At 32.6% G+C, this 14792-nt stretch overlaps 1 protein-coding gene across 15 annotated transcripts in view; it reads right to left on the reverse strand.

The window, feature by feature from the left end:
• Positions 1 to 1121: 1121 nt before the first annotated feature.
• LOC115214989 (trafficking kinesin-binding protein 1) overlaps positions 1122 to 14792 on the reverse strand; it is a 257960-nt gene continuing 244289 nt past the window's right edge. For 13 of the 15 annotated variants that reach the window (XM_029784096.2, XM_036505230.1, XM_036505233.1 and 10 more), the window contains one exon: positions 1122 to 7650. In XM_029784096.2, the coding sequence (XP_029639956.1) occupies positions 6921 to 7650 (730 nt within the window). In that variant the 3' untranslated portion in view covers positions 1122 to 6920. Of the gene's footprint in view, positions 7651 to 12500; positions 12625 to 14792 lie in introns of all 15 variants that reach the window. The other 2 variants (XM_036505237.1, XM_036505238.1) reach the window with 2 other exon arrangements.

The following is a 14792-nucleotide window of genomic DNA, read 5'->3' on the forward strand; positions in this document are numbered from 1 at the left end:
TTTCTTTGGTGGATTGTGAATCTCTGATGTTCAAAACAAAAATCCAGACCTTAGCTTAACTTGTTCCCACTCTCCATTTCTTTCTTTTTTTTTTTTTCTAAAAATAGCATGATAAAAAAAAAAAGTTGGAGGATATGGTGCTGAAATGGAAACAGAAGAAAATGATAAAGAAAAAAGAGAAAACAAAGTCATTCTATGATTAGACAACTTTTTAATTCTTGTTTATAGATGTCAAACACACTTATGGTTAATTCTGGCAATCTGGAATAAATAAGTTGTCTAGTAATTACTATGTACAAATGTTTACAATATTCATACACACACACACGTCTATTAATAGTTTGTAGAGGAAGTAGTAGTATTAACAGTAGCAAATTATACAGGAATAGTAGTAGTAGTCGTAGTAGAATCATTTCATACAGTCTACACAGAAGTCACATAGTGACACCTGTAAGTATGTTGCTCAAACATGTACAGATTCTCACAGGAAAATTTAAATGAAAAATAAATTATATACCAAATTTGGTTTTAAAAAATTCTTGCTTTTTTGATTATTAACTTTTTCAGTTCTTAAACAAGAGTAACATAACAAGAATTTCATTAAGATCAAAGTGTCCAATTCTTTACAACACTCTTGAAAGGCAGAAAACAGCAGACAATTCTGTTGTTATCCAAGAATTGTAAAAAATGTGAAATCATAGAAAAACCCAGAGTTCTTCAGAAAGAATATTATTATTCCTAATTAATTAGATTTTAAAAATTCACATTAAATTCTGGCTAAATGAAGAGTGGCACCTAAACTTTATTCTATACTTAAGATTGTACACTAGTAGAAAAGAAGTCAAACATATATAATACATAGTCCTAGGGTGTAGAGGTGTCACTTTTGATTAACTTTCCTCCTGAACCCAAGCATCTTTTACAAAATACAAGTGTTTGCTTAATACAGGTAGAAATGCACTTAAGTATGCACATCAAAATGCAACTGCACTATTTTTCCTTTTAAAGATGCTTTCAAATAAAAACAAACATCAACAAACAAACAAGAAATTGATACAATTTCTAGAATCTGAGAAAGTGTATTCATATTTTATATGATTTTCTGTTGTAAATATTGGGAGTTTTTTTTGTTTTTTTTTCATACCACAACAAGTTACAAAAAGGTCTGGCTAGTTCATTTGCCTTTTAAATTGAACATTTACACAAAGTTTGTTTTGTGGTTTTTTTAAAACTAGATTTCATTTTTATTGTTGGTGTATCTGAGGAGAGAGGTTGCAAACAATGTAAACAGAGATAATTATTTAATTTTACTTGGAATAATTAAAACTAAAATTTAAACAACAAAAGGAAAGAAATGAAATATCTAAGTAAGTATTGCTCATTTGTTTCAAGTGGGGGTAGCCATGTATCACTTTTATAGTTAGACACCTATGCTTCTCCCCCTATCATACTTTCGTCTCTCAGATATGAACATTTCTAACATTTTGCATGCATAAACCATAATAACATTAGTTATATTTACAAAAGTGACCATAATCTGCCTGCAAAATACTACTAGAGAGGTATGCAGTTCAAGAAAGTTATCTGGTGTGTAAAAAAATAAATTTATGATAGAAATGAATAAAAAAAAAATCCAAAATACATGACCACGTAAGTTTCAGTTAGATTGAGAATGAAATACTTGAAATAGCAGGAGACTATTCAGAACATCATTTCAACAACTGCCAATTTTCTTCAACCCTTACTTTGCAGGAATCAACTCGGCCCCATACATCAGGATTCGAGACATGGGAGGTAAGTTTATTCATTTTGATAATTTGAGTACTTTCTGAAATTCTCCACATTTTGCATGATATAATAATACCACATTTTGTTTTTACTCAATAAAAGAAAGAGGCTATGAGAACTGATTTGCAATATCTGCATTTTAGTATGCAAAAATTTAATCAGCAGCACATTAAGGGTTAAGATATCAAACTTATTCCAGTGTTTTTGTAGAAGAAACATCTGAAAGTGATATGTGGAGATCACTGACAAAAGCCACTTTATAACTTTTAGATAGAGAAAATGCTAACTATTAATATAGATATTCGATATATATTTGAGATATAATAAAAGATTATCTGACAATATATAGACTATATTAAAGACAGTTGTTACCTAAAGTTTTATAGCATTTGTCGCATAAGAAAAGAAGAGGAAAGAATGTTAAAAGCCAATAAGTCACAAAAATATTTATAAAAGGCATCAATTACATTGTTAGCTTAACAATGTCAATTTTGAAAAGCAAGCTCTATAGTTTTAAATTAGAAATTTTTAATTTTAAAAAATGCTATCAAAAATAAGAAAATGCTAGAATTATGATACTGCAACATTGAAGTAAAATTAGAACTAAAGATTGTCAGTTTTTCATTGTTGTTATGAAACAGGCACAGAAACAAGAGAGCCTTTTCTAATATTACAAATTAACTAAACAAACAATACTTGTAATACATTTACAACAAGGGGAATTGAATGATTCTAATTATCAGTCATTGCTTGCTACAACATTAATGTATTAGGGTCTTCGCAAGCAGTTATTAGGGAAAAATAGAGACATGGAATTTAAGTGGAATCAATGAAAGTATTAAGGTTTAATGGCAACAATGTGGATAACAATTTGTCGAAGGAGTATGGCTTTTATAGATTATCTGTATAAAAATAGACATAGCTATAGAACGACAAATTACCTTAAATGATAGTTTACCTCATTCAATTATTAGTAAATATTCTGTTAATCATACTAAGAACATTAAGAGTAACCCATTCCTTATGTAGGCACAATATTTCTAGACGTTAAAAGGAGAAGAAAAAAATGAAATGAAACTGAATTCATTTTTATATTGGTTTTAGAGAAATTCAGAGAAACCTGCTCAGGAATGCATTGGAGGAATAGCTAAGCTTAAAACCTGCAAATCCAGAGAGACAAAAGGAAGGACTATGCAACGAATAGAAATGTGAGGTAGAAGGTTGAAAATTAGGGTAGCTACAAAATTAAATCTAAGGGTAGCAGAAAGGGAAATCTCTCAACCAAATATCAGAGAACGGTGCTGGAGATTTTTAACACGAGTTGGTTTAGAGCTTTCAAATACAGATAATGTTGATTGTTGATATAACAAATATTCTAAATCATCTGACAATATATAGGCTATATTAAAGAGAGTAGTTACCTCAAGCTTGATAAGTGCTCGCTGCAGAAGAAAATACGAAGAAAGAATCTCTAAAAGGGTAACAGAAGGGAAAATCTTGCAACCAAATACCTGAGAATGGTGCTAGTATTGAAGACAGAGAGAGAGAATAAAGTTGTATTTGTAGACCAACACCAAATGGAAGAGAAGCTTGCAATATATCAGGACAAGAAAAAAGGTAATCTTGGAGATTAGGGAGTGTGCAAAGAATTTTGTGTGTAAACCTATATCTTTGCTGATAGGTTCAGCTCTTTCTGAGAGAAACGAAAATTTATAAAATGTCAAAAGCAATCAGCTCAAAGCTAATAATCAGTGTTCGTTATCACTGTCAACTCTCCTCAATCAATGGTAGGATATTCTTACAAATCTGGTCATGATAAGCACTTTTGTTTTTATTTGGAATTAAATTTTATCACAAACACTTTGGATATATTTTTTGGTTGGAAAGAATTTAAAAATTTTTTGTATTTTATATGTTGATCATATTTAGAAATTTATGATCATATTTGAAAGACAGCATTTAGAATCAAAAGTATTAAAAGTAAAAAAAGCATAAATTGGACCAGAACTCTTACACTAACCAATGATTTGAAGATATGTAAACACTGAATTATCAAGCGATTTTTAGAAAAATAGACAGAAAGAGCAGAAATCAGAAAGAAAAAAAAGAACTAAATATTTGCTTAAACGATACAAAGATTAAACTAAAGGATTACAATAAGCACACATAAAATAAATTTTTTAAATTCTTAATGCACAGCAAGCAGAAATGTTAGAAGACTCCTGCTACTAAGATTTGCTATAAAGTTTGCAAGTTAAAATTTTGGTGAGCTAGGCAAGCAAGATGCTAGTTTTATAGGAGAATTGTAAATGGCAATAATGACTGGTATTGAAATGAGTACAAGAAATTATTTCTATCTCAGTTCTTATTTATGATAAAACATTCAACTTAAGATTCATCTTTCTAGCCTTGAGGTTCCAGTGAATGAAGATAAAATATTGAGTGGGGACAAAAGAAACTTACTGCCTCTGCTCTAAGATACTTGTTGAAATTCTTGTTCATTGGTATTTAATGTTATAATATTTTAAGATAGTCTCAACAAAAGAAAATGTTTGAACTGTTTCATTTTAATTTTTGAAGGATGTTGCCCAACAATCATCAAAGAAATCATTGCTTTTACAAAGAATAATTCTATATACATACACACATATATACTCACTCACACACAATGGGATTATTGCACAGTTTCTGACTTTCAAATTCCACTGACAAGGTATTGATCAAACCAAGGCTAAAGCAGAAGATATTTGTTCAATGTAACTTGCAGTAGTATTGAACTCAGAACCACATGCTTGCATAGCAAACTTCTTAACCACACAGCCATATCTGTACTATTAATTTTAAAATTGCAACTATCTATATATAACTATATTCAAATTATTTCATTTTTACACCATGATAAACTTGTTTAAATAAATTTCTGCTTTAAAATATCGAGTTGTTTCAGACATTTGTTGCATAAATACAATTCAGTTTTTGTGAACAGAGAATTATTTTTATTATTAATTTTCTCTGGTATGCGTTCATTAACTTTATTTGACAAAAGTTAGGGATTGTCTCATTAATATTTTAATGACATCAAAATTTTGGTTTCAAATAAAGAGCTGATTTAATCAATTTAAGCTATATATATATATACAAAATTTAATCAGTTTCATTTTGATATACTTTGCTCAAATTTACCTAAATTATGAGAATTACAATAAACGAATTGTCAAACGAACAAAAGTTTGAAGCATATTTTTATCATTGCTCTGAGTTTGCAGACTTTTGCAAGAGAGAAACTGCTTTGGATTGATATGTCAAAAGCAACAGCATTCCTTAGACTTAGAACCACTTAAAAAGAGTGCTTGTTATCCCTGTCCTATGATGAGAAGTATATAAGTAGACTACAGCAGTCTAGTTATAACTAACTGATGTAACAAAACAAAGCCTCTTCAGCTGCACAGATACATGCCAGAGATGTGCTAAGATATATGAGTACACCAGAAGAAAATTATCATAATTTATGAAAAGGTTACATGTTAAAGGCATAAATAAAATTACATAAACACAAAACCTTTAAAAAATCTTTTATATTTGTCATGATTAATAATTTTAATCTGCCTTGCTTAATATTTTTAATCTGCCATTATTAATAGTTTTAATTACAAAATATTCCATTTTCAGGAAGTAAAACTTATTCCAAGTTCACTGATTAGCTGAAATTCTGAATTAAATTTACAATACATTATGATCTTAAATTCAAGACTATTTAAAACGTAATCTCTCACTCTCTTTCTCACACAGACACACACATCAGGATCTGCATGAAAATATGCTCAATTTGTAGTATTTTGCTGAACATTTTATGTAGTCCCTACTATATATAAATATAGCAATAAGTGGAAAATGCTAATTTTTCCCTTAAAAAAATAAAGAGTGCACAATTTCAAATGGCATTTCATATCTAATTAAACTTATTTGTTTTAAAAATAGAATTATTTTAATACGAGGCAGCAGAATAGAAGGGTTGGGTCTGTACTGGAACTAGCAGTGTTTAATTTCTTATGAAACCAAAGAGTTTTGCATTAAAAAACCAAAAAACATTACGCTAGAAGATCCAGAACTATATATTGCTAAATATAGACAGACACTAACATGCACCAACTGATTGCTATGATTACATAAGAATAGAAAAGACTATTTTTATCTAAAGTAGACTTTTGTCCTTTTACAACACATTTGTACAGATTGCAATAAATTCAGGGATGACAGTATTTGTATGATAAATTTGAAAAGATAAAAAAAAAAAACCCTATTGCAATGGGGAGGATCAGGGATTTTTAAGGGATGACTATACTTAGAGGAAATATGTAGAAGAAAAATTGAATATAAATAGTTTTTAATTGTGAGTTTTTATGATTTTTTTTTCTGTCTTCTACATGCCTAATTCTCTCAAATGAAACACTTGAAGAGACGACTTCAGATTAATTTGCTAAGGTGGAAAAATTCAATAGCTTGTTTCTAAATGTAACAATTTTTTTTTTTTATGTGGATGAATTATACTTTGTGAAATAAATTTACAGCACTTTCTGTTTGTTTGTCTGTTGATGTTGTTAATTCAGTAATAAATTCATAAACACTTGACACCAGAGAGAGAGAGAGGCAGCTGAAATGTCGCAAAACAGATGTAGACATGGCAAGGATCTGAGTGGACATTAAGACCTCAGTTTGTCATAAATGAATTAGAATAAAAAAAAATTCAATTTTTTTAAAAAATACGTTCCAAATTATCAGTTTTAAAATAACCCTACATTTTTCTATATACATACACTCATTCAATTTCATTTTCTATAAAAAAAAAATTATAAAAAAACACCCTCCCAATTTTCTAATTAAGGAAATAAAGAAAATTACAAACAAAAGAAAACTAGATTAAAATGAAAGAAAAAAAAAGAACCCAGCAGTGTCTGAAAAGATTTGTTTAAATAATTTCTATTGTAACTAAACTGACATTCTCGGTTATATATAACAAGTGTTTGTTCTGCTTGTTGTGTTGTTTTATACAGAGGCCATTGATAAAGAGAGCAGTTGTTGTTGTTGATATTCTAAAAATGCATAGTTTATGGCACAAAAGATTCCTGCACTGACTATAGAATACCACCTTGCCTTAACGACGTGATAGCACCAAGAACACCACCAGACTTTTCTAATGCAATGTCATTCGCCGTTGTTGTTGATGGTGAACTGTTGTTATTGCTGCGGTTGCTATCTCTGCTGCTGTTGTTGTTGTCATTGATGATAGTGGCGTTGTTGGTGGTGGTAGTGGCGGTAGAATTAGGACTGGCTGCACCATTTGTTGCAGTAGTGCACTTTAGCGTACTATCAATAGAAGAGTCAGTTGTGATTGCTTCTCCTACAGAGTTATTGTTTTCTGTTGATGCTGATGATGATGATGATAAAATACCGTAAATTGAAAACCCTTTAGATTTTAAAGTACTCAGAAATGATGCCCCTGCAGATTGGGTTTTGGCCCCAACTTCACTTGAGCTGTCCAAGGCATCTACTGAAGAACTATTAGCATTGCCATCATCTTTAGTTTCTTTAACTTCACTACTGGATTTCTTCTTCCGATAGAAGTGAGTCGGGGTGGCATCACTGCTTGAACCACCCGACCGAGTGTAAATTCCACTGTGAGAATCATCACTACTGGTTCCATCACCACCTGGACTCACAGAATTACCTTTGCACCGCCGCCCAAACTTCCACGTATCACAAAGGCCTCGTTCGTTAAGGATAGCAGCCAGTCCAAGTGACATGCTACATGTGGTGGTGTCAGCAGTTTTGCGAGTCGATTTCCTTGAGCAAGCAGCAGGAGGCCTGAAAAAGAAAAGAAGAAAAACAATATTACATCAACAGACATATATATGCATGCATAAACACACACTAATATCAATATATATATATATACATAGGGTTGGCCAAAAGCCATCTGACAGTATATCAAAACCATTTAATTCAAAGATTTATTTATGTTTTACAACTAGATGAATTTAATAAAGACAACTAAATATGAAACATTGTGAAAATTGTCCAAACTGAAGTCCTTGAGCGACACATTTTTCCATTCGAGTCAATACAGAATTACATATAGTATTTATGGAATTTTGATTTACTGTTAGGTGACTTTTGGCCAATCCTGTGTGTGTGTGTGTGTGTGTATATATATGGAATATCAAATATCATAAAACATAAATTAATTTATTAACATTATCTTCACCTCCAAAGAATGTATCATAATTACCAAATAGCAATTGAGAGCAGCTCTACATGAAAAGAGGGAGATAATTTTGATAATCAAGACCTCCTAAGTTGACATGCCATTAAGGCAGGGGTCGGGGAACATTTTTAACCAATTACTCCAAAATATATTTATTTATGCCGACGTCACCCCTTGGTTTGAAAGGAAGAAAATCATAGATTCTTTGAATCCAAAAGGTTTATTAAATCTATTGACATGTCCAATAGACTGGACAGATGCAGTGTGGCCACAAAAATTTCTGTTGTAACGAGGAACACATTTTTTTATATAATTTTACTTATGTCTAATGAGTTGTTATTAACCCCAAGAATTTCATTTTTACCCCACTTTGGATAATTTACTCCAGTTCACCAACCCCTGCATTAAGGAAATGGACAGGCTTATTGTCTGGGAGATAAGAGAACAACAGTAGGTTTATGTTTCTGGTTTAATAACTCATCAGTATGACAATTCTTTGACCTTAACTAGTGTAGCCAAGGGACTTAGACTTATACAAAATAGAGTAGAACACATTTATGGCCAAGGTAATTTATATAGTCTAAATAAAAACGAACTAAGAGAAATAACTCAGTGGCCTGTGGAATGGATATGAACAACAAATACAGGTATATAAAACATTTCTCACACCAGTCGTAAAATTGAAAAGCAACAAAAACAAAACAATTTTAATCTGCCAAACTTATTTGTTACAAACCAACAATATAAACCAGATAGAATTCTATATTTCTGAAATCAGGAATTTATATTATGTATATTGTCTATATTAGTCAAACTGGTGTCCTTATTTTGACAATTGCTTTCATTATGTTTTGGCTATTGTATGCTTCATCCTTCTTCAGGTGCTGTGTTGAACTTTGTTGTATTGGAATTTCAAACCTAATCCTTTATTTGATCAAGAGAGTGAAATGAGAACAGTGGAACCCTGTAGATCAAATCAAGAGATAGGTTCGAAATTCTGATACAACAACTGAATTCAACACAAAACACCTGAAGAAGGCTGGAGTGTACAATAACTGAAACGTACTGAAAGCAACAATTAAGGCAAAGATACCAGTCTGACAAATTAAACAGTGTACATAATAAACCTGATAATTTTTATGTCAAAATCAACAGGTAAAAGAAAAGAAATATTTTCATTACTGTAACAAGAGGATTTATCATTTCAGTTTTAAAATAAGGCAGTGAGCTGGCAGAATCATTAGCACCAGGGCTGTGGAGTCGGAGTCGTGGAGTCAGAAACAATTAAGGGGTAACTGGAGTTGGAGTTGGTAAAACTATACCAACTCCCACTCACAATATCTTTATTCTTTAATATAAACCAGTTATAACATATAGGCCTACTCAAAGTACAAGCGTATGCTTTATGAGATATGTTGGCCACAATCATTTAATTACATAAAGAGGAGTCAGAGTCAAAGGTGCCAATAGTAGAGGAGTCAGAGTCACAGGTGCCAATAGTAGAGGAGTCAGAGTCAAAGGTGCCAATAGTAGAGGAGTCAGAGTCAAATGTGCCAATAGTAGAGGAGTCAGAGTCGAAGTCTTTTGTTTTCACTCCATAGCCCTGGTTAGCATGCTGGACAAAATTCTTAGCAGCATTTCACTAGTCTTTATGATCTGAGTTCAAATTTCACCAAGACCGACTTTGCCTTTCATCCTTTCAAGACCAATAGAATAAGTACCAGTTGAATCCTGGGGGGTCAATGTAATTGATTTACCCCTCACCTCAAACTTGTTGGCCTTGTACCAGAAATTTGAAGTCAATATATTTGATATATGTGCATAAATATGTGAATGCATACAAACAGCACTCCACCGACACACACATGCATATGTTTTTATTTTTTATTTTGTTTCAGTCATTGGAGAGCGGCCATGCAGGGGTACCAAATTAAAAGGGTCAAGTCAAACAAATCAACCCAGGTACTTATTCCATTGGTCTCTTTTGTTGAACAACTGTCATAGGAATGTAAATAAACCAACACTGGTTGTCAACAAGCAAGGGAGACACATACACACATACACTTCTGTCAACTAAATTTGCTGACAAAGCATTGGTCAGCCTGGGGCTATAGTAGATGACACTTGCCCAAAGTGTCATGTGGGACTGAACCTGAAACCACATGGTTGCAAAGCAAGTTTCATAACCACACAGCCATTACTGTGCCTATATGTGTAAACACACAAACAAAACAAAACATTTCTTTAAAATCCATTCCAGGTGTAAACATTCACAGTCTTCTGGTCACAAATCAATAGATTACTCATTAATATTGAATTCTAAAAATGAAAATCAACTTCCAAGACACAACTTTGTTCAATGGCAAAACAAACTCAAATTCTATTATCTACAACCAAGCCCAACGTTTTCTTTATTAATTAACAAAAAGAACACAGCAAATCATGAGAAATACTACAACTAATTCTGTAAAAGAAAGTGTGAGTGATTACTGGAGCTCCTTACATATGCATACACACACAGACACACATATATACACACAATTGTCTATCCGCATCATCAGTTTGGAATCCCTATCTTGCTCAGAACATTGACCTCCTGGAATCTGTCCAGAGACGTGCAACCAAACGCATACCCTCCATCAGACACCTACCATATTCTGAGCGCCTTGTTTCCCTGGGCATGGATTCACTGAAGCTCCGGCGTCTGGCGACGGACTTGGTAAACACCCACAAGGTTATCAACCACCTCACCAACAACAACACTGAACACCTTTTTGATCTCCATGTGTCTAACACACGTGGACATGCCTACAAAGTCAGAAAACAACACAGCTCCCATGACTTTCGGAAACATTTTTTCACGCTCAGAGTTGCTGAAGCATGGAATAAACTGCCTGCGTCAGTTGTTGACTGCCATGACACTGCATCCTTTAAGGCCCTCATGCTTTCCGAAATCCGCCGAAACTACACCTGATTATATATACACTTTAGATGAGTTGTAGTGCACCTGAGCACTGTACACAATTATTATTATTATTATTATTATCTATACACACAAACATACATATCATGTAGCAAAATTAATATAATGATTCTCAAGATGAAACGATGATGGCAGATAATGATAGAAGCAGGTGAATATTTAGTCTTGTGATTATATTTCAAGGAGACTTCATTTCAAATCCTGTTGAGATTTCACTTTGCCCATCCTCCATTAAAGTACTAGGGCCAGTCCAATCAAGTACACCTCTTCCTCTACAAACGTATGTATAACATTGTGTCAAAGTTAAAAGCTTTTATTAAGGTGAAACCACGATGCTTTTAAATGTTGCATCTGCATATGAAAACTTATTAAAATTAGTCCTCGTTATATGTTGATGCCACCGAAATGAACAACATTATTGATAAGGTGTTGAAATTGCGACCATTTTTGGTCAGTAACAGATGTGGGGTATGCATGTCCATGCCCTCTGTGTATTTTTCCCGTTTACCATGTTCTTTCATCATTTTTTCATCTAACATTTTGTGTGTGTGTGTGTGCATAGACAGACAGACAAATGGATAGAATCAACAAGTCCTATAATTCTTCATGTTTAATCAATGAAATTTTAAGTGAAAGAATAATCAATAAAATTGAATATATAATTTGGTTCTCTTTATATATATATATATATATATATATATATATAAAAAGAGAACCAAATTATAGATTCAATTTTATTTATTATTCTTTCACTTAAAATATATATATATATATATATATATATATATATATATATACACACACACACACACAAATACGCCAGCTCAGTTTTCTAATATACTGATTTTCAACAATGATACAAAAGTGAGGGGTACAGTTGATTATAATAACACCAGTGTTTGACTGCTATTTCACTTTATTGGACATAGAAGAGAGTAGAAGGCAAGTTGGCTTCAAACAGGATTACTCCCAATATTGCCTAGTTTCTATGAAGATTTTACAAAGATAAATTTAACATCAAGGCAAAACAGTGCTTCTCTTTAAATCAATAAAACTATAAGATTTACTCAAGGAAATTTCGTACTTTATTGAAAGTTGCTCTATGTACTTCCCAGAATTAAATCAGACTGAAGTCAAATATTGAGTCGTTCAAAGTATTTGGCTTGAAATGAGAATGAAAGAAATTGCGGACAGTACTTAAATGGGGAAAAAATATGTAAAATACATCCATAACCTTGAGTTGATAACAAGCAGTGTAGCTATTTGTGATTAGACAATAGATTAGCATTTAACATTCCTAATGTAACCAAATCCATGCAGTTCAGGAGAGAAGATAAGCATAATGAGGACTGTCTTTAGTATTAGCTTTAATAACTTGCTAGTAGAAATACTGAAAAAACTGCTAAAGAAGCTTCATAAAGACTACACTAAGTAGATCTCGCACTCTAATTCAAACAGAGATAATACCCATCACGCCCTGTTTCTATATATAGTTGTTTACTGGTCAAGTGGTTTCTCAGTTTCAGCACTGGACAGTTCTTTTGTATCTGAACATATAGAGGCCATTTTGCAAGCTGCGGCCAACCTAAGGCTGAACGATAATCAAAGACGTTGTTACAAAGATGAAATATAATAACTAGTGCAAAGTTTTTCTTTAAATGGTAACATGGTAAAACAGAACTGATTTGAATATGAAAATATTCCAATCAAACAAACAATTTAACAATAGACCTTTGTCAATTGGATTCAAATGACATCACAAGAAATAATGAAGGAGATGGAATTGGCAACAAGTATAAACTTATTGATTAATGAATGATTTCTTTCAATGCCATCAGTGTGTAGATGAGCCCTGAATGCCAGCTATGTACCAGTTAAATTTTTATATGGAAATGAAAACACACATATATACACAGATCTAGTAAAATGAAATCTACATACAAACATTTAAACTACTATGATAGAAATAAATATACCTAACGATACATTAAACTATATATATATTTTACTCTTTTACTTGTTTCAGTTATTTGACTATGGCCATGCTGAAGCACCACCTTTAGTTGAGCAAATCGACCCCAGGACTTATTCTTTGTAAGCCTAGTACTTATTCTATTGGTCTCTTTTGCCGAACTGCTAAGCTATGGGGATGTACACACACCAGCATTGGTTATCAGGTGATGTTGGGGGGGGGGACACATACACAGATACACACACACACAAACATACATACACACATATGATGGGCTTCTTTACAGTTTCCGTCTACCAAATCCACTCACAAGGATTTGGTTGGCCCGAGGCTATAGTAGAAGAGACTTGCCCAAGGTGCCATGCAGTGGGACTGAACCCAGAACCATGTGGTTGGTAAGCAAGCTACTTACCACACACCCACTCTTGCGCCTTGTATATATATGTAAATATATATATATATATATATATATATATATATATATATATATTATATATATATATATATATATATATTATATATATATATATACATACATATGGATAGTAAGAAACTCTAGGGAGAGCTGAACAGCAAAAGGTCTGAGAAACCTCTGTTTCCCCCACAAGTGTTTTGGCCCTTAACACCTTGCACTCTAAGCGGACAGGGTCACATCCAGGTCATGATTCCTGAACACCTGCTGCTGCCACCTTCTGTGTTACTGTCTGCATTGCAATCCTTTTGGATGGTTAAGATACCCCAGAGCTAATGCGTCTTGAGTATATATATATATACACACACACACACACACACATACTAGAGTACCCAAGTAATCAGTAATGACTTCAAATATGCTTATCTTCATTAGCCCTTTTGATACCAACCCCGCCTGAAACCACCTCTAGCTCTGTCGTATGAATGTCTTGTTTTCATAAGTTTTGAATTAAAATCTTCCATCAAACCTTAGTCACAATTTATGTTCCTAACACCAGCTTAATGATAACTAAGTTATTTTACTAAATTCTTTGTTATTTAAAATTAATTCAAAGAAACTCAGAGCATCTCAACAGAAATATGGTAACAAAAGGGTTAAAATATATTGATGCTAATAATGCATACACATTCTCAAAGACATGTATAAAAAAGAAAAATATTCATGATTGCTCAGTATGTATACATAAAAACATGTATACATGCATCAATATACACACACATGTATACAACCATACCCACACAGGCATATATATATATATATATATATTTACACCCACTCCACACACATATACATACACCCACTTCTGCTGCTCACATATACTCTTTTACTTGTTTCAGTCATTTGACTGTGGCCATGCTAGAGCACCGCCTTTAGTCGAGCAAATCGACCCCAGGACTTATTCTTTGTAAGCCTGTTACTTATTCTATCGGTCTCTTTTGCTGAACCTCTAAGTTGCAGGGACATAAACACACCACCATTGGTTGTCAAACGATGTTGGGGGGACAAACACAGACACACAAATATATATATATAGATGATGATGATGTTGATATATATATATATATATCATCATCATCATCATCATCGTTTATATATATATATATATATATATATATAATATATATATATACATACATATGTACGATGGGCTTCTTTCAGTTTCTGTCTACCAAATCCACTCACAAGGCTTTGGTTGGCCCAAGGCTATAGCAGAAGACACTTACCCAAGGTGCCATGCAGTGAGACTGAACCCAGAATCATGTGGTTGGTAAGCAAGCTACTTACCACACAGCCACTCCTGTGCCTATAAATC

The sequence above is a fragment of the Octopus sinensis genome, linkage group LG8 (assembly GCF_006345805.1).
Source record: "Octopus sinensis linkage group LG8, ASM634580v1, whole genome shotgun sequence".
In the NCBI taxonomy this organism is placed as follows: Eukaryota; Metazoa; Mollusca; class Cephalopoda; order Octopoda; family Octopodidae; genus Octopus; species Octopus sinensis.